The 20111-nt window shown below is 44.0% G+C and overlaps 1 protein-coding gene across 1 annotated transcript in view; it reads right to left on the bottom strand.

Moving 5' to 3' along the window:
• Positions 1–1414: 1414 nt before the first annotated feature.
• Positions 1415–20111, bottom strand: part of astn2 (astrotactin 2) — a gene marked incomplete at both ends in the record, with an annotated part of 479012 nt that continues 460315 nt past the window's right edge. The window contains one exon of the mRNA XM_084159665.1: positions 1415–1560. Coding sequence (XP_084015791.1) covers positions 1415–1560 — 146 coding nt within the window. The remainder of the gene's footprint in view (positions 1561–20111) is intronic.

The following is a 20111-nucleotide window of genomic DNA, read 5'->3' as shown; positions in this document are numbered from 1 at the left end:
CACACTAAGCGAACAACAGGCCTACCAGGGCCACAGACACACATAACCTTTATAGTGTCTGTTGGCAGCAGGGTGGCTTATGGAACATTCACACAAGTGCCTCCATGTGGACTCAGCTGGTTTCATTTCATTTCTCCACTTTCCCACTAATAGGCTTTTCTTTTTACTCCATCTTGATACTCACCCAAGACAAGGACTCAACTAAGTGAAGCTCCTTTGCAAAATGAAACACCTGTAAAGTTGACTAACAGCTGTCCCTGGTAACTCTAGTGTTCTCTGACAACCCTAATACAAGATGGGATGTATGGTTGACGATAGACTCAAGGCTGTACTTATGTCTGTCCATCTGCTTCAACTGCTGAACATATTAGTATGTAGCAGTGGGTTGGGACGTGTGCATGCAACTAATTAACCTGCCACAGTGTGTGTGTCCTCCGTGCATGTCCTCCGTGCTGCTCAATGTGTTATGGTTCACAGTCTTTATGACTAATTGTCATGTCCATAGAACGATTAGGAGGGGTGGTCTGTTTGTCTGTTTGCTAACCGCCCCAGACTGTGATCACCAGACAGACCGACTGGTCAATGGCTCCAGTCTCCTCCAGTCTCTGTGTGACACAAACAGCACGTTGGTTGGTTGTGATGCTCGTTATTCACCATGACCATGTTTTCCTCCATTGAAAAGGGCCTCATGACAAACGGAACAATAACGGAAACAATAACACCAGCATCCACCACTTCCACCCTGGTGAGACCAAAATATGTGCTGCCCGCCTAATTTGAACCAGCTGTGTTCAGACTGGGGGGAATTAAAACATGGCCATAAACAAGTCCCATTGCCAATGGGAGTACAGACACCCAGGGAAAGTATGTGGTGCTGGCTGGTGATATGTGTTTAGTCATTCCTGTTTAGGAGAGATGCAAAAATGACAACGATGCCATTGGTTAAGAAGGAGTTTTTTTATTGTAATGGGAAATACTTAACTCATAAAAGTGTGGTCAGAAAATTATGAAGTCAATCGGGTTAGAACAATACCACAGTATAGGTGAGAAGGGTTTAATGTAGCGACAACTCAACTGACTTCTGTCGTGCAACATTTACCACAGAGTTGGCAGAAGTGAACAACAGAACAAAAACGAATACATCCGTTTTTTATCCTATTCTATCCTGAATTTCTACCTTGTTGTTTAGCCTAGTTTTCATTTCACCCTTGGAATGGTGCAAAGCCATAGTAAATCGGGGCCTGTACTAATAAAGCATCTGAGTAGGAGTGCTGATCTAGGATCAGTTCTGCCTTTTAGATCATAATGAAAAAGTGTACATGGACAGAGGGGACCTGATCCTAGATCAGCACTCATACTCTGAGAGGCTTTATGAATACGGGCTCAGGTCCAAAGTGTTTTAGGTTGGGGGATCTTACTTGTAGAGGCTGTCGGGCTCCAGGCACTTGAAGACCAGCGAGTAGAGCACAGAGTGAGTATGGTCTCCATTCCTCCGACCCGCCACCACACAGGACGAACCCAGACCTGAGAACAGGTCATCCACCAGACTTAACACCTCACCTAGAGGAGATGGAGGGAGAGAGGGGGCGAGAGAGAGAGAGAGAGAGAGAGAGAGATATATATATATATATATATATATATATATATATATATATATATATATATATAGAGAGAGAGAGAGAGAGAGAGAGAGAGAGAGAGAGAGAGAAGATGAACAAGTTTCAACTTTCAAGTTTTATTAGTCTTATGTACAGGATACACATGATATACAAGTAAATACAGGAAGGAACAATTTATAGTCCAATATTTACACGTGTTTTGGGGTAGGGGGTATTGGGGGGCAAGTGTTTAAATTGTGCAGTATGTAAATTGTGCAGTATGTACATTATGCAGTGTGTGAAAATATTTAGAATGTGAGAAAGTGAGTGAATAGATGTATGGAGAGGAAGAGAAAGAAGGAGAGACAATCGCAGTGTTAATACACTTACTGTATGTTGACCTGATTGGAAGCCATTTCCTGTTCCTCTTAAATAAAGTGCCAAATCTGCCACAAGTGTGCTGTTTTGTCTTAGCATACACTCTCAACTGTTCTTCAGTGAGACGTTGTACAACACAAACAAATGCCAAGCTAGCCTTGGGACACATGGTGCATGTTTCAACAGAAAATAGACACAAGTGCAAAGAAAAGTCATGAATTCAGTTTTTAAGAGGGAGATTCTTTCCAACATTGATCCTGCCACTTGCCACTTAATTGTGTTCCAAGTCATTCTGAGTTTCACCTCGGCTCAGCCCAGAGGGAAAGATTTATGCAGCACGAACCCTGAGGCAAAATTAAATCAGACTTCTTCTGGCAGCCGACCCTACATGGTACATTATAGAACCGTATGAAAACAGGACTTTGCTCCTTTATGGCCACATGATACTGTTACAATGATATCTCACTGAACACCTCTGTGTCTCACAAACACCAGTTCACAAGTTGTGAAATATCTTTCATGTCAGCTTACAGGAAAATAATGACACACTTGTTCATTCAGACATGCACCAAACCGTTTCCAGCGCTCAGAGGGGTGGTGGAAAAAAGAGAGAGCTGTCAAAACAGTTTAAAAGCAAAAATAAAAAGTGGGATTTCAAAGATGTAAAGGGGAGCTTAGCTTCAGTTTATGTCATGCGGGCCAATTTATAAACACAGGGAATATGTCTGGACGGTGGGGCACAAGGGGATGGTAAGGAGAGGAGGAAAGAAGTGAACGAATGAATGATTTGACATGTTCCCAGAAAGGGGCCTGTGTATAGGAGGTTTCCCAAACACATTCCTACACTTCGGCTCTCCCTCTGCCAGGTTTAGAAGGTTTTCTCTTTCTAAACATGAAATGCAAACTGGACCTAGGCCTGTATTTATTCACGGGAGAAGAGCCAGAGACTATGTACAGATTAGGTTGTTCTCTGTTGGACCCAAATCCACTTTTGAGAAAGATGCTGAAATTACTGGAATTTTCTTGGAATTCTGTTAATCCTCCACTGATATAATTTATGATTTACTTGAACGTTTATGTTATGCTTGTGTAAATTCTCTCTCTTGGATTCATTCCAAAAGTTGTAATTAAATTATATATGAGCAGCCTTTACACATTAATTGTAAATTAAGTCAAATTACAAAATTTATGGTGGAGACCACCAGCACACTCAGAAAACAATACATTTCCAGATCCTTCTATGAAAAAACCACATAAATCGAACCGAAAATGAAATAAGAGAGCACATCAACACTAGTTCACACACGCTGTGCTTACACATCACAGGCTTTGTCCATAAAGGCCAATATCTTGTTTAATAAGAACACTTGGGAAAAATAACACTTAAAATATCATAAACCTCTCTAAGTGGACAGTGCTTGGCACACAGTAATTTCCTGTCCGAAAACCATGTAAAAGTGTTTACACTGCTTGAACATTTTTAATGGAGGATGGGTATGTGAGGGAAGCCATTCTTGTCTTAGCAGAGCCGAGCAGTCCCTTCCCACTGGGCAAAAATGGGTTGAATCAACGTTGTTTCCACGTCATTTCAACAAAAATGTCAATGTGATGACTGTAATTCAATGTGATGACAATGTGGAATTTAGTTTTAAAAAATTAACCTAAATCCAATGACATGGTGAAATGTTTTGTTGATTTCACGTTGAATTGACGTTAGTTGACAACTCAACCAAATGTAAATCAAAACTAGATGTTGAACTGACTGACATCTGTGCCCAGTAGGTTTGATCCTGGGGTCAAGGCTGCATTGCAGCGTCTTCAGAGTGGTGGAGCGGGACTTGAGTCAACATGGTCCTTAAAATAATCAAAATAATAATAATACCTTTAATTTGTATAGTGCTTTTCATTACAGTGTTATCTCAAAACTCTACATAGATACATATTATGATTCCACCGTATGTGTGGCCTTGGCCCGCATACCACCAAGCTGCTGCTGCTGCCGCTGCTCACGATTTATGGAACAGATCTGCTCTTCCTTCACCGTACACCTTTAATTGCTTTTCTCCTTTGTTTTCTTTTCCTTTTTTGTGCTTTTGTATTAGTTAGTCTCCACTGTTATCATATGCCACCTGTTTTGTGTTAACCGTTAATTGCGAGGTGATGACAAAGTGTCGTTGGGGGCTACCATACACTGTAAGAATGACTTTGTGATGTTGAATGGGATAGAATGTGTTTTAGAATGTATTTAGCCCAACTAGAACGTTTTATTTTTCATTTTGATAATAAATACAAAATAATCAAACAGAAAGGCAGGCGTACGGATGCGTTCAGGTTTTACCTTTCCTCGCAGTTAGCATATTCCAAGGGCCAAGTATGCTAACACTCAAATAATTGGTGGAACAGTAAATTGCCCCTACCAGCCTACTTTATCTTTTGCATAAACAATCCCTAATGATGTGTTTAAGATTGACTATTAACCTGATAGAGCTTGCCTCAGAATGCCTTTCAAGTCTGTTTTTCCCCTTTCAATGGCACAACAATGAGAGGAATGCCCCGGACAAGCCAGAAATCTGCTGCTTCATGCAGGCTAAAAGTAGAAAGAGACAGCGCAGAAAAGGAAGGGTGAGGGTCGGGAGGGGAGGGGGAGGAAGGAGGGGAGTGCAAGTAGGAGGGAGAGAGTTTTATGTTTCTGGATGTGGTCTGTGGAGGAATGGTCTTTGTATGTTTTGATAATCAGAATAAATCAGGGGCTGATGCGTGACTTGGTGCAGTCTGGGTGCAACCACTTGTGGCTTCGTCGGAGGGGGGTATCCGTAATTAGCACATATTCATGAGTTGCAAAAGGCCAGAGACAAACAGCAAGGCTCACGCTCCCATCTCTCAGCCAGCCTGCCCACCCATGGCTGTCCTGTCCACTCACACAGTACTGAACCCCAGCAAGGAGAGAGAGCTCACTGCACTGAGGCTAACCGCCACAAACACACACATGCACACACACATGCACACATGCACTCTCACAGACACAATCACAGGTGCATAAACACAGGCAAGTAGGCATGTACACACACACATACACACACACACGTACACACGTCCACAAACACACACACACACACTCCTTCACTGTCTGCATCTCACAGGAGCCCTAAGGCAAAGAGAAGGATGGTAGAATAGAAGGGAAACATAGGCAGGTTGCTTCCTACCATCAGGGCTGTGTTTATGCATGGTTAGGTCAACCAACACAGTATTCAGATGTGTTCACATCAGCTGGTCATGGCATACTCCACATACCAGATGGTAACATCGTCAGTTCTCTTTGAGGGCATTGCTCTCTAAGGGCTCGTCAAGACCAGAGGTCTGTCTTTAGGCTCTTTCAGCAGACAGCAGAAACAGGAGGACAAGAGAAATAAAGGAAGACCAGATATGGTTTTATGTCACATTCAAAGTACCTTGACACCCTTCCTTCCTGCTACTGGTAGTGAAACACCTCACCAGCTGCAGCCCCTTACCCAGCCTCATAATGAAATTGGCTCATTCAAAAATCCACCTCTCTATCCTCAGTGTGAGCCACTGCCCTGCCTTTTTCCCAGCCTCAGCCCCCTCCCTATATGCAGCCCCAACACTGCACACACTGCACAACCCTATACCCAGCCCCAGACCCAGCTTGTAATCCTGCCTAAGACGCAGCCCAGCCTCTCACCCCAGCCTCTTTCTCCATAACCATCTCCAGACCCCTTTCCTGTACACCCTTTACCCTCCTGGTTGCTCTCCTGCCTGCCTGTGGGGGGGGTTACACACCGCCAGCACGGTTACGCACCGCTGCTGCTTTTTATTCCAGTCCTTTGGGGCTCCGTGATGGTGGCACGAAAAGCAGGTAGCTTTCCTGCTTTCCTGCGAGTACACATATGCCCCCATATGCCCCACCACACACACAGATGGATACACACTCACATGCAAACACACACTCAGATGGAAACACCACTCGAAATAAACACTTGTGCTTTCTCCCTCTCACACGCAAAGATGGCTACACTAACACTCTCTCACAGACACACACAGCCAGGGATGCTTCTAAAGTGCCTGGCTAGAAGGGACACTACACAGTGAGAGAGAATACAGCAGCTAAGAGAGAGAGGATGTAACCTATACAAGGGAGCGAGGGAGGGCTCTCTCTCTATGAGTAAGGTGGGTTTGGAAGCAGTGGGTCTTTAAGGGCGTGTGTGTGTGTTACATATTTAGGTCAGGCATTACAGTATGTCTGGGTCATGGACACGGGTGTTATGTGGCCTGCCCGCCAAGACTCTCTCAATTGACCCCTGACAATACACATAAATATAACTGCCATTATTGTAAATAACCTCGGCGGCTTGTGGAGATTGTTATTCATTCATTATTTCCAACTAACGCTTGCGTATGGAGGTGCGAATGACGTCAACTCGGTACTGCCTACGCTTTCACCAACTTTCAACAAGTCCAAAACAGAAATAACAGAAATAACAAGGCATAGACGATTATCGAACCTGTTAACATGTCATTCATTTGGCCCCTGTTGCCAAAACACTGCTTCTACACTCCTGTCACGTCATATAACATTGGATCTGCTTCTGGAGGGGAACTAAACAATATAAAGGCCTTTCTTTCACTCACAGATCTCAGATTCCCCTCACTGAACACAAATCAGTGTCTGGTTGGGGCAACTTGTTTTGAGCTTTGGGATTGTGTGGCCTCCAGCGGAGCCCTGCTCCCTGTCAACCTGGCTGTCTATATCAAGGCAAAACCAGGCACAGCTGGCAAAGATTAGGCTCCCCAAAACTATTACGGGAGAAGCCATATTGTGTGATCTCCAGTTTAAATGGTGATTAAAACCCCATGGCAAATGCCAGGTGACCTCTCCTTATAGTAAGCAGAGAGAGGATCAAATCATCGCCGGGAACGTGAGGGAGGACAGAGGAGGACAGAACGGGGGACTGCAGCATTTCAGTTCCCCTCACTTCCTGACTCAACCACCTACCCCACCCATTTGAGCTTATTTGGGTGGTGCGTGGTAGCCTGCTGCTGCCTTGTATTGGGAGGCCAGACCTTCTCTTCAGAGAGAAGGGCCTGCCTGACATATCATTTCAATTATACTGTTCGATGCAGGCAGAATGTAATTGCTCTAGCCGTGTGTGCCTCCTCGGTCAGTGTGATGTGTGTGCCATGGGGTCATTGGGTTCAATCATTGACCTTTTCTTCCCCAAGAGGAGGAGAGGGGAGTCCAGACTGTGACTATAGAGAAAGATAGGAAGTCGATGCTTGTTCACTGTCATGTCTGGTTTGAACAGCTGTGGAAATTCTCTTGAATATAGACATTTCAGATATTCTCTTAAATGTTGTTTATTTACATTTACATCATTTAGCAGACGCTCTTATCCAGAGCGACTTACAAATTGGTGCATTCAACTTATGATAGACAGTGGGACAATTTGTTTTTTTTTTATGGGTGTGGGGGAAGAAGGATTACTTTATACTATTCCAGGTATTCCTTAAAGAGGTAGGGTTTCAAGTGTCTCCGGAAGGTGGTCAGTGACTCCGCTGTCCTGGCGTCGTGGGGAAGCTTGTTCCACCATTGGGGTGCCAGAGCAGCGAATAGCTTTGACTGGGCTGAGCGGGAACTGTGCTTCCGTAGAGGTAGGGGAGCTAGCAGGCCAGAGATGGATGAACGTAGTGCCCTCGTTTGGGTGTAGGGTCTGATCAGAGCCTGAAGGTAAGGAGGTGCCGTTCCCCTCACAGCTCCGTAGGCAAGCACCATGGTCTTGTAGTAGATGCGAGCCTCAACTGGAAGCCAGTTGAGTGTGCGGAGGAGCGGGGTGACATGAGAGAACTTGGGAAGGTTGAACACCAGATGGGCTGCAGCGTTCTGGATAAGTTGAAGGGGTTTAATGGCACAGGCAGGGAGCCCAGCCAACAGCGAGTTGCAGTAATCCAGACGGGAGATGACAAGTGCCTGGATTAGGACCTGTGCCGCTTTCTGTGTAAGGTAGGGTCGTACTCTGCGAATGTTGTAGAGCATGAACCTGCAGGATCGGGTCACCGCTTTAATGTTAGCGGAGAACGACAGGGTATTGTCCAGGGTCATGCCAAGGTTCTTTGCACTCTGGGAGGAGGACACAATGGAGTTGTCAACCGTAATGGCGAGATCATGGAGCGGGCAGTCCTTCCCCGGGAGGAAGAGCAGCTCCGTCTTGCCGAGGTTCAACTTGAGGTGGTGATCCGACATCCACACTGATATGTCTGCCAGACATGCAGAGATCAGATGTTTATCAGATGTTCCCAGTCAGCTCTGGGCCTAATTTATAACTTCTGCATACATTTAACACTAAATATCTGCATGTGCTTTTTCTGAAAAGATGGCACATGCACTAAAATATACAGATTTTAAAACTTGCCGCACACTATACATACGCATGTTTGCCATTATAAATCAGACCTGTTGTGAAACTGTGTGTGTGTGATCAAGCATTATACTCCGCCTGAAAAACAGCCATCATTGACCTTTTATGGTGACAATAACGCCCTTATTTCCTGTATACTTTGGAAGTATTGGAATTAGGCCAAGACAGTATCTAAGGAAATAGCAATGCATGGCAAACTTGATGTCTTTGGAGAGGTTGGCAGAATGACAAAAAGACTTGCACATTGTTGTGGACCTGTAAACAGATCGTTTGAATTCATTAAAGTTTTGCATTTACTTTTTCCACATTGTCTACTTGTCTACTCTGTGAAAAAAATGAAAAGAAGCCTACAGTAGGCCTGCTTATAGTGGTAGCCTGCACACTTCAATGCAAAAGATCAACTGTCTGTTCACCTGTTAAATTCTACTGTATGTTATAAACCACGCTCCCTTTCGGATGCAAAAACTTGAAATTATAATATCTAATAGGCACAATGAGAGATGCACATGGTAATTCGTTGTATGGCTACTTCGGAAATATGAACTCATGGCCAGAAAAGTTGAGGAATCTGCAATGGTTATGATACTGTATATGTACTGTATTATGTTTATAAATGAAATATTGTCTACTCAAGAAATGTGGCATTACAGTATTCAGACGCAGAAGCCTACAAATGTCAATGGAAAAGGTGAACAGTCTGTTCTACCGTTAAACTGTGCTTCGGATCGGGTCAAATAGAGAAAAATACTTGAAATAGCTTATCTATTTACTCCTGTGAAGTGGGTCCAATTAAATGAGAGATGGGACGAATGGTAGCCTATCCTAACTTGTTGTAGGCCTATAGGCTTTTTCGCGAATATGAAACCATCACAATCAGAAAAGGTGAGGAATTTATTTTGCATTGATCATGGAAATGAAATAAATAATAGGAAATAGATGCCTATTTCTAATTATTTTTTAATGCAATGACAAAATAAATCACTTTTCGATCTTCTCACTAACAGTAAATGATTGCATCTTGTAATTATATTTAGCTACCTGTTTTTTTGTTATGAATAAGAGTGTCATCATACTGTGTATTCCTGCACAAGGCTACTACTAGCTACTTTTGCCTTCTTGCAATACACTAGAAACTGTGCGTACGCATGGTCTAAAGCTTGCAGGCAGATAAGCACATTTTCACCTATATTTCAACTTTTGCACGAAAAGTGCATATTTTGTGCATACATATATTGAGACCCCTGGGATTTTCTTCCAAAACTCAAAATTATGTTTTTTTTTTTTTACATTTTATAAAATTACAGACTCAGAGCTTCAAACTGGTATTTCATACACTGCAGTTGGAGAAAAAGTTGGAATCTATGCTAAATAAACTTGTAACCCCACTTTTGAGAAAAAGCCCCTGAGAGATTTTGCAGAGGTTTTCACACTAGCTAGAGAGCTCTTCTTTGTGTAAACCCATTCAGCATCGTTCACACCCCACCCATCTCTTTGATTTTACATTTGAATGAGTCTCTTTTGTCTCCTTTGTTTAGCTAGCTAAACAAGTTCATGAGCACCAGTTACATTTTTTATTTCACCTTTATTTAACCAGGTAAGCCAGTTGAGAACAAGTTCTCATTTACAACTGCGACCTGGCCAAGATAAAGCAAAGCAGTGCGATAAAAAACAACAACACAGAGTTACATATGGGGTAAACAAAACATAAAGTCAAAAATACAACAGAAAATATATATACAGTGTGTGCAAATGTAGCAAGTTATGGAGGTAAGAAAATAAATAGGCCATAGTGCAAAATAATTACAATGCAGTATTAACACTGGAATGATAGATGTGCAAGAGATGATGTGCAAATAGAGATACTGGGGTGCAAATGAGCAAAATAAATAACAATATGGGGATGAGGTAGTTGGGTGGGCTAATTTCAGATGGGCTGTGTACAGGTGCAGTGATCGGTAATGTGCTCTGACAACTGATGCTTAAAGTTAGTGAGGGAGATAAGAGTCTCCAGCTTCAGAGATTTTTGCAGTTCGTTCCAGTCATTGGCAGCAGAGAACTGGAAGGAATGGCGGCCAAAGGAGGTGTTGGCTTTGTGGATGACCAGTGAGATATACCTTCTGGAGCGCATACTACGGGTGGGTGTTGCTATGGTGACCAATGAGCTAAGATAAGGCGGGGATTTGCCTAGCAGTGATTTATAGATGACCTGGAGCCAGTGGGTTTGGCGACGAATATGTAGTGAGGACCAGCCAACAAGAGCGTACAGGTCACAGTGGTGGGTAGTATATGGGGCTTTGGTGACAAAACGGATGGCACTGTGAGAGACTACATCCAATTTGCTGAGTAGAGTGTTGGAGTCTATTTTGTAAATGACATCGCCGAAGTCAAGGATCGGTAGGATAGTCAGTTTAACGAGGGCATGTTTGGCAGCACGAGTGAAGGAGGCTTTGTTGCGAAATAGGAAGCCAATTCTAGATTTAACTTTGGATTGGAGATGCTTAATGTGAGTCTGGAAGGATAGTTTACAGTCTAACCAGACACCTAGGTATTTGTAGTTGTCCACATACTCTAGGTCAGACCCGCCGAGAGTAGTGATTCTAGTCGGGTGGGCGGGTGCCAGCAGCGTTCGATTGAAGAGCATGCATTTAGTTTCACTAGTGTTTAAGAGCAGTTGGAGGCTACTGAAGGAGTGTTGTATGGCATTGAAACTTGTTTGGAGATTTGTTAACACAGTGTCCAATGAGGGGCCAGATGTATACAAAATGGTGTCGTCTGCGTAGAGGTGGATCTGAGAGTCACCAGCAGCAAGAGCGACATCATTGATATACACTGAGAAAATAGTCGGCCCGAGAATTAAACCCTGTGGCACCCCCATAGAGACTGCCATAGGTCCAGACAACAGGCCCTCCAATTTGACACATTGAACTCTATCTGAGAAGTAGTTGGTGAACCAGGCGAGGCAGTCATTTGAGAAACCAAGGCAATTTAGTCTGCCAATAAGAATACGGTGATTGACAGAGTCAAAAGCCAGGTCGATGGAGACGGCTGCACAGTACTGTCTATTATCGATCGCGGTTATAATATCGATTAGGACCTTGAGCGTGGCTGATGTGCACCCATGACCAGCTCGGAAACCGGATTTCATAGCGGAGAAGGTACGGTGGGATTCGAAATGGTCGGTGATCTGTTTGTTAACTTGGCTTTCAAAAACTTTCAAAAGGCAGGGAAGGATGGATATAGGTCTGTAACAGTTTGGATCTAGAGTGTCACCCACTTTGAAGAGGGGGATGACCGCGGCAGCTTTCCAATCTCTGGGGATCTCAGACGTTACAAAAGAGAGTTTGAACAGGCTAGTAATAGGGGTTGCGACAATTTCGGCTGATAATTTTAGAAAGAAAGGGTCCAGATTGTCTAGCCCAGATATTTGTAGGGGTCCAGATTTTGCAGCTCTTTCAGAACATCAGCTGTCTGAATTTGTGTGAAGGAGAAGGAACATGGGCAAGTTGCAGCGGAGGGTGCAGAGCTGTTGGCCGGGATAGTGGTAGCCAGGTGGAAAGCATGGCCAGCCGTAGCAAAATGCTTGTTGAAATTCTCGATTATTGTAGATTTATCGGTGGTGACAGTGTTTCTTAGCCTCAGTGGGCAGCTGGGAGGAGGTGCTCTTATTCTCCATGGACTTTACAGTGTCCCAAAACTTTTTGGAGTTAGTGCTACAGGATGCAAATTTCTGTTAGAAAAAGCTTGCATTTGCTTTCCTAACTGCTCCTGTATATTGGTTCCTAACTTCCCTGAAAAGTTGCATATCGCGGGCTATTCGATGCTAATGCAGTACGCCACAGGATGTTTTTGTGCTGGTCAAGGGCAGTCAAGTCTGAGGACAACCAGGGGCTATATCTGTTCTTAGTTCTGAATCTTTTGAATGGGGCATGCTTATTTAAAATTGAGAGGAAAGCACTTTTAAAGAACAACCAGGCATCCTCTACTGACAGAATGAGATCGATATCCATCCAGGATCCCTGGGCCAGGTCAATTAGGAAGGCCTGCTCACTAAAGTGTTTTAGGGAGCATTTGACAGTGATGAGGGATGGTCGTTTGACCGCGGACCTGTTACGGATGCAGGCAATAAGGCAGGGATCGCTGAGATCCTGGTTGAAGACAGCGGAGGTGTATTTAGAGGATAAGTTAGTCAGGATGATATCTATGAGGGTGCCCATGTTTACGGATTTAGGGTTGTACCTGGTAGGTTCCTTGATAATTTGTGTGAGATTGAGGGCATCTAGTTTGGATTGTAGGATGGCCGGAGTGTTAAGCATATCCCAGTTTAGGTCACCAAGCAGTACGAACTCTGAGGATAGATGGGGGGCAATCAATTCACATATGGTGTCCAGGGCACAGCTGGGGGCTGAGGGGGGTCTGTAGCAAACGGCAACAGTGAGAGAAAGGTGGATTTTTAGAAGTAGGAGCTCAAACTGTTTGGGCACAGACCTGGATAGTATGATAGAGCTCTGCAGGCTATCTCTACAGTAGATTGCAACTCCACCCCCTTTGGCAGTTCTATCTAGACGGACTAGAATAAGGATACGGCTAAAAGCTTTAAGAACTGGTCTTCTAGTGCGTTGGGTACAGAGAATAAAGGGGGCAGATTTCCGGGCATTGTAGAATAGATTCACGGCATTATGTACAGACAAGGATATTTACATTTACATCATTTAGCAGACGCTCTTATCCAGAGTGACTTACAAATTGTGTACAGACAAGGATATTGAAGGATATGAGTACAGTGGAGGTAAACCTAAGCGTTGGGTAACAATGAAAGAGATAGCGTCACTGGAGGCACCGATTGAGCCGGTCTCCGCGTGTATGGGGGGTGGAACAAAGGAGCTATTTGAGGCAGTTTGAGAGGGACTTGGGGCTCTACAGTGAAATTGTATAATAAGAACTAACTGGAACAGCAATAGGCAAGGCATATTGACATGGGGAGAGAGGCATAAAGCAATCACAGGTGTTATTCGAGAGAGACAACAACTGGTAATGGCGATGAAAGTTTGGGCTGAGGCTAAACAGATAAAACAGGATAGGGTACCGTGTAAAGGAACAGTCCAGCAGGCATCAGCTGTGCACCTGAGTGATCATAAGGTCCAGTGAACAGCAATGTGAGTCCGAGAGCAGTTCGAGTTGGTGCTACAGCACAGGCGATCAGGAAGCACGGCTGTTGAATTGCGTGTGCTAGCGGGCCGGGGCTAGCAGATGGATCTTCGTGGTCGTCGCAACGGTAAGCCTGTTGAAACCACAAACGATTACGTCGGCAGACCAGTCGTGATGGATCGGCGGGGCTCCGTGTCGACACTAGGAGGTCCCATCCGGTTGATAGAGCGGTAGATAGCCGGGAGATGGGCCTGACTCGAGGCTAGCTCAAGGCTGATTAGCCAACCACAACATCCATTCGGTTGCAGCTAGATAGTTGCGATGATCCGGTGTTAAAGGTCCAGTGATTCAGTGATTCCGGCAGAGAATCCGATATGTTCTGGGTCGATAACGTGCTGTGCAGACTGGCCGATAATTGTCCAGGCTAAAGCTGGCTGGTAGGTAGTGCAGGCCACGGACAATGGTGAAAAAACCTGCTAATGGTGGCTAATAGCAAGTAGCTAGTTAGCTGGCTACTCCCGTCCGGTAGACAGAGAGGTAGATACCCGGGATATGGGCCTGGCTCGAGGCTAGCTCAAGGCTAACTGGTGCTTGCTTCGGGGGCAGTGGTGATTAGCCAACAGCAACATCCATTCGGTTGCGGCTAGCTGGTTGCAATCCGGTGTTAAGGTCCAGTGATTCAGTTATTCCGGCAGAAAATCCAATGTTCTGGGTGAAAACCGCTAATGGTGGCTAATAGCAAGAAGCTAATTAGCTGGCTAGCTAGTTTCAACTGGAGATTCTAGATAAAAGATAAGTACATAATAGAATCCGTTCCACATTGAGTGAGGCGGGTTGCAGGAAAGTATATTTAATAGAAGGATGAAAAGTATGATAGGGGAATATATACAACAAAATACAAAAAAAAAGAAAAAACTGGCTATTTACACGGACACACGACAGAGTACACGACCGCACTGCTACGCCATCTTGGATCAGGATAAAGCAAAGCAGTGCGGTAAAAACAACAACAACACATAGTATATATGGAATAAACAAAACGTTCAGGGCAGCAATGTTGTTGAGAGCTGTAGCAACACTTTTGCAGTCATACTGACCAGGGAAGGCCCCAATCTGTTATAGACAGAAGCCTGTGACATGACAGACAAATCAGGACTCATCTCTCGGCATGTCCAGCCCCTCCATTATCTCAGCCAATCATGGCAAGCCAGGAAGGATCCTGTCTTTCTCCCTACATGGGTCATTCTACAGAAGTGGTGCAAATTGGGGGTAAAAAAATTAAATAAATGTGTATCCCATTTTTACCAAACTTTCAGCACACAGGTAGACATACAGTACATACTACTCACACACTATGTTTGTTTTGCATATTTGAAATATTTACCTGAATTCCTTACCACCCTACTAAATTTATCACAACCGAAACTTAGTGAAAAAGTTGCAATAAAGGGAGAACCATGCACAGTAGTGATCATTTTGATTAACCTTCTATTACAGATTCACTTTAGAAATTTAATTTGCATACTAAATTAACAAAATAGTAAAAAAATGATTTTTAGCATGATTTTCAAAACCTTTACATTTTATTTAGAGAAATATCATCTCTATTGTTCTCTGTAAAATGTAAAATGTTGATTGTATTAATCTGAAACCTGATTGATTGAATTACTTATGCATCAAATTGTTTATGTTGTTCGATGTTTAAATTATCACTTTACCTATCTTTATATTGGCAAAACAACAGGCATTTACGTGTCAAGTGTGAATCATAGAGATAAATGGAGGACGCTAGATGGATATAACCCATTTTAGTATAGACATTGCCATTGAGTGTTTCCAAAATTTAAAAGTAGTCAACTGAGGGCCTCCCGAGTGGCGCAGCAGTCTAAGGCACTGCATCGCAGTGCTTGAGGCGTCACTACAGACCCGGGTTCGATCTCAGGCTGTGTCACAACCGGCCGTGACCGGGAGTCCCATACGGCGGTGCACAATGGCCCAGGGTCGTCCGGGTTAGGAAGGAAGGGCCCATGGACTCTTGATCTAGTGGTCCATGGGCCCTTCCTTCAATTGTAAGAAACTCAAGTAGAGTAAACTTGAGTATGGTACAGTAGATTACAGTACACTAGAGCACGTACCGTACATTAGAGTAGAGTACAGTACATTATAGACGTCTATCGTTTGGACTCTTGGAGGGTTGGAACCCCCCTGCTGGCTATGCATCTCAATGCTCTAAAATGTTTCCTGAATTGTGCTACCCAAGCCGGCTGGTCGTTCTATTGGTTCGGTTGCCAGAGACGTGACCAAGCCGTTCAGTCTTTTTGTTCTGTATCTATGGACGCGACCCAGTCGTTCGTTCTAAATGTTCCATTGTCATATTGGCTGGCAACGTTCTTATCCCTTGCTCGCTAGATAGCCAACAACGGCTAACTTACAGTCACATCAAACAGTGCAGCCAGAATAACAACGAGTAGCTGCATTTGCATTTGTTTAAGCTGTTTTCTAGTGACATTTATTTGGATACATCCATAACAATGAGCTAATGATGCGCAATTTCACCTGGCATAGAAAATGTGCCCTCTCGTCAGGACACTGTTGTTCAGAGGAGCTAGCCAACAACACAGCTAACACAATCACTTCAAACTGAAGCTGGAAAGACTTCAAACTAGCTGCACTTCGTTTTGTTTTACCTGTTTTCTATTGATAGTTTGTATATATCCATAAAAATGATGCTGATTCATGATTTCGACTGGTTGAGAAAAGCTGCCTACCTGTCTGTCTCATCCCGAGTCCCGTCACGTTCATTACTATGGGACAGCTGGAGATCGAATTTGAATATTGAAACAATGTTGCAAATGTCGGAGAGACAGACAGCAAGGTTTATACAAATCTCTGCTGCTGAAAACGAAATGTTAGTCTAAAAGAATTGAGAGATAATGTCTAGATGCTTTTTATAGTGGAGATCAAGTTTATAAATTGCCTGGCTGGGCTGATGAGACAGTGGATTGTACAGTCAGATGGAACAGAGTAAATAGGCATTTTAATGTCATAGACTTAACCGGTGGTATCTTGTGGAATAGACACCGGCTGGAATGCGGTTTTAACCAATCAGCATTCAGGATTAGACCCCCCCATTGTATAAAGACCAACATTTGTATGTGGTCTTGAGTGGTCTCAAGACCACTAGATCAAGAGTCCATGGGCCCTTCCTTCAATTGTAAGAAACTCAAGTACAGTACAGTAGATTAGGGTACAGCACAGTAGAGTACAGTAGAGTATGGTACAGTACAGTAGAGTACAGTAGAGCACATTACAGTACCGTGCAGTACAGTAGAGTACATTAGAGTAGGGTACAGTACAGTACAGTAGAGTAGAGCGCAGTACAGTACAGTACATTATAGACGTCTATTGTTTGACCAAATATATGTCAATGTTTGGACTCTTGGAGGGTTGGAGCCCCCCTGCTGGCTATGCATCTCAATGCTCTAAAATGTTTCCTGAACTGTGCAATTGTCCACTACCCACATGGTGGTCCTCTGTAGCTCAGTTGGTAGAGCATGGCACATGCAACTTTAAAATGGAGATGCAAACTCTATATAACTCTATGGTGTCAATTGTTCAGGTTGTGATCATTTCGGTTTCGACAATTTTGACTTATTTTGGACTTTAAAGAATCCCCATAGCTAACATATGGCTGGCTATCTTTCATTTGGACAGACGTACATCCCAGCAAACATATACAGTGGCTTGCGAAAGTATTCACCACCCTTGGCATTTTTCCTATTTTGTTGCCTTACAACCTGGAATTAAAATGGATTTTTTGGGGGTTTGTATCATTTTATTTACACAACATGCCTACCACTTTGAAGATGCAAAATATGTTTGGGGCTGAAAAAAACAAGAAATAAGACAAAAAAACGGAAAACTTGAGAATGCATACAGTAACTATTCAACCCCCCAAAGCAATACTTTGTAGAGCCACCTTTTGCAGCAATTACAACTGCAAGTCTCTTGGGGTATGTCTCTATAAGCTTGGCACATCTAGCCACTGGGATCTTTGCCCATTCTTCAAGGCAAAACTGCTCCAGCTCCTTCAAGTTGGATGGGTTCCGCTGGTGTACAGCAATCTTTAAGACATACCACAGATTCTCAATTGGATTGAGGTCTGGGCTTTGACCAGGCCATTTCAAGACATTTAACTATTTCCCTTAAACAACTTGAGTGTTGCTTTAGCAGTATGCTTAGGGTCATTGTCCTGCTGGAAGGTGAACCTCCATTCCAGTCTCTCTGGAACACTGAAACAGGTTTCCCTCAAGAATTACCCTGTATTTAGCGCCATCCATCATTCCTTCAATTCTGACCAGTTTCCCAGTCCCTGCCGATGAAAAACATCCCCACAGCATGATGCTGCCACCATCAAGCTTCACTGTGGGGATGGTATTCTCGGGGTGATGAGAGGTGTTGGGTTTGCGCCAGACATAACGTTTTCCTTGATGGCCAAAAAGCTCAATTGTAGTCTCATCTGACCAGAGTACCTTCTTCCATATATTTGGGGAGTCTCCCACATGCCTTTTGCCGAACACCAAACGTGTTTGCTTATTTTTTTCTGTAAGCAATGGCATTTCTGGCCACTCTTCTGTAAAGCCGAGCTCTGTGGAGTGTACATCCTGAAGTGGTCCTATGGACAGATACTCCAATCTCTGCTGTGGAGCTTTGCAGCTCCTTCAGGGTTATCTCTGGTCTCTTTGTTGCCTCTCTGATTAATGCCCTCCTTGCCTGGTCCGCAAGCTTTGGAGGGCGCCCCTCTCTTTGCAGGTTTGTTGTGGTGCCATATTCTTTCAATTTTTAAATAATGGATTCAATGGTGCTCCGTGGGATGTTCAAAGTTTCAGATTTTTTTTTATAACCCTGATCTGTACTTCTCCACAACTTTGTCCCTGACCTGTTTGGAGAGCTCCTTGGTCTTCATGGTGCCGCTTGCTTGGTGGTGCCCCTTGCTTAGTGGTGTTGCATACTCTGGGGCCTTTCAGAACAGGTGTATATTTACTGAGATCAAGTGACAGATCATGTGACACTTAGATTGCACACAGGTGGACTTTATTTAACTAATTATGTGACTTCTGAAGGTAATTGTCACGTTCGTTGAATGACGGGTCAGACCAAGACGCAGCGTGATATGCGTACATGTTTATTGAACTATAAACACACGACAAAACAACAAAGGAAACGAAACGTGAAGTCCTAAAGTAGACACACAACTAACCTTACCAGGAATAAGATCCCACAACTAGACAGTGCCAATAGGCTGCCTAAGTATGGTCCCCAATCAGAGACAACGAGCGACAGCTGCCTCTGATTGGGAACCACACCGGCCAACATAGAACTATACATACAGTGGGGAGAACAAGTATTTGATACACTGCCAATTTTGCAGGTTTTCCTACTTACAAAGCATGTAGAGGTCTGTAATTTTTATCATAGGTACACTTCAACTGTGAGAGACGGAATCTAAAACAAAAATCCAGAAAATCACATTGTATGATTTTTAAGTAATTAATTTGCATTTTATTGCATGACATAAGTATTTGATCACCTACCCACCAGTAAGAATTCCGGCTCTCACAGACCTGTTAGTTGTTCTTTAAGAAGCCCTCCTGTTCTCCACTCATTACCTGTATTAACTGCACCTGTTTGAACTCGTTACCTGTATAAAAGACACCTGTCCACACACTCAATCAAACAGACTCCAACCTCTCCACAATGGCCAAGACCAGAGAGCTGTGTAAGGACATCAGGGATAAAATTGTAGACCTGCACAAGGCTGGGATGGGCTACAGGACAATAGGCAAGCAGCTTGGTGAGATGGCAACAACTGTTGGCGCAATTATTAGAAAATGGAAGAAGTTCAAGATGACGGTCAATCACCCTCGGTCTGGGGCTCCATGCAAGATCTCACCTCGTGGGGCATCAATGATCATGAGGAAGGTGAGGGATCAGCCCAGAACTACACGGCAGGACCTGGTCAATGACCTGAAGAGAGCTGGGACCACAGTCTCAAAGAAAACCATTAGTAACACACTACGCTGTCATGGATTAAAATCATGCAGCGGACGCAAGGTCCCCCTGCTCAAGCCAGCGCATGTCCAGGCCCGTCTGAAGTTTGCAAATGACCATCTGGATGATCCAGAGGAGGAATGGGAGAAGGTCATGTGGTCTGATAAGACAAAAATAGAGCTTTTTGGTCTAAACTCCACTCGCCGTGTTTGGAGGAAGAAGAAGGATGAGTACAACCCCAAGAACACCATCCCAACCATGAAACATGGAGGTGGAAACATCATTCTTTGGGGATGCTTTTCTGCAAAGGGGACAGGACGACTGCACCGTATTGAAGGGAGGATGGATGGGGCCATGTATCGCGAGTTCTTGGCCAACAACCTCCTTCCCTCAGTAAGAGCATTGAAGATGGGTCGTGGCTGGGTCTTCCAGCATGACAACGACCCAAAACACAAAGCCAGGACAACTAAGGAGTGGCTCCGTAAGAAGCATCTCAAGGTCCTGGAGT

The sequence above is a fragment of the Coregonus lavaretus genome (genome assembly GCF_964263955.1).
Source record: "Coregonus lavaretus genome assembly, chromosome: 4".
NCBI classification, from domain to species: Eukaryota; Metazoa; Chordata; class Actinopteri; order Salmoniformes; family Salmonidae; genus Coregonus; species Coregonus lavaretus.
The sequence above is the reverse complement of the archived record's forward strand: the minus strand, read 5'-3'. Positions and strand labels throughout refer to the sequence as shown.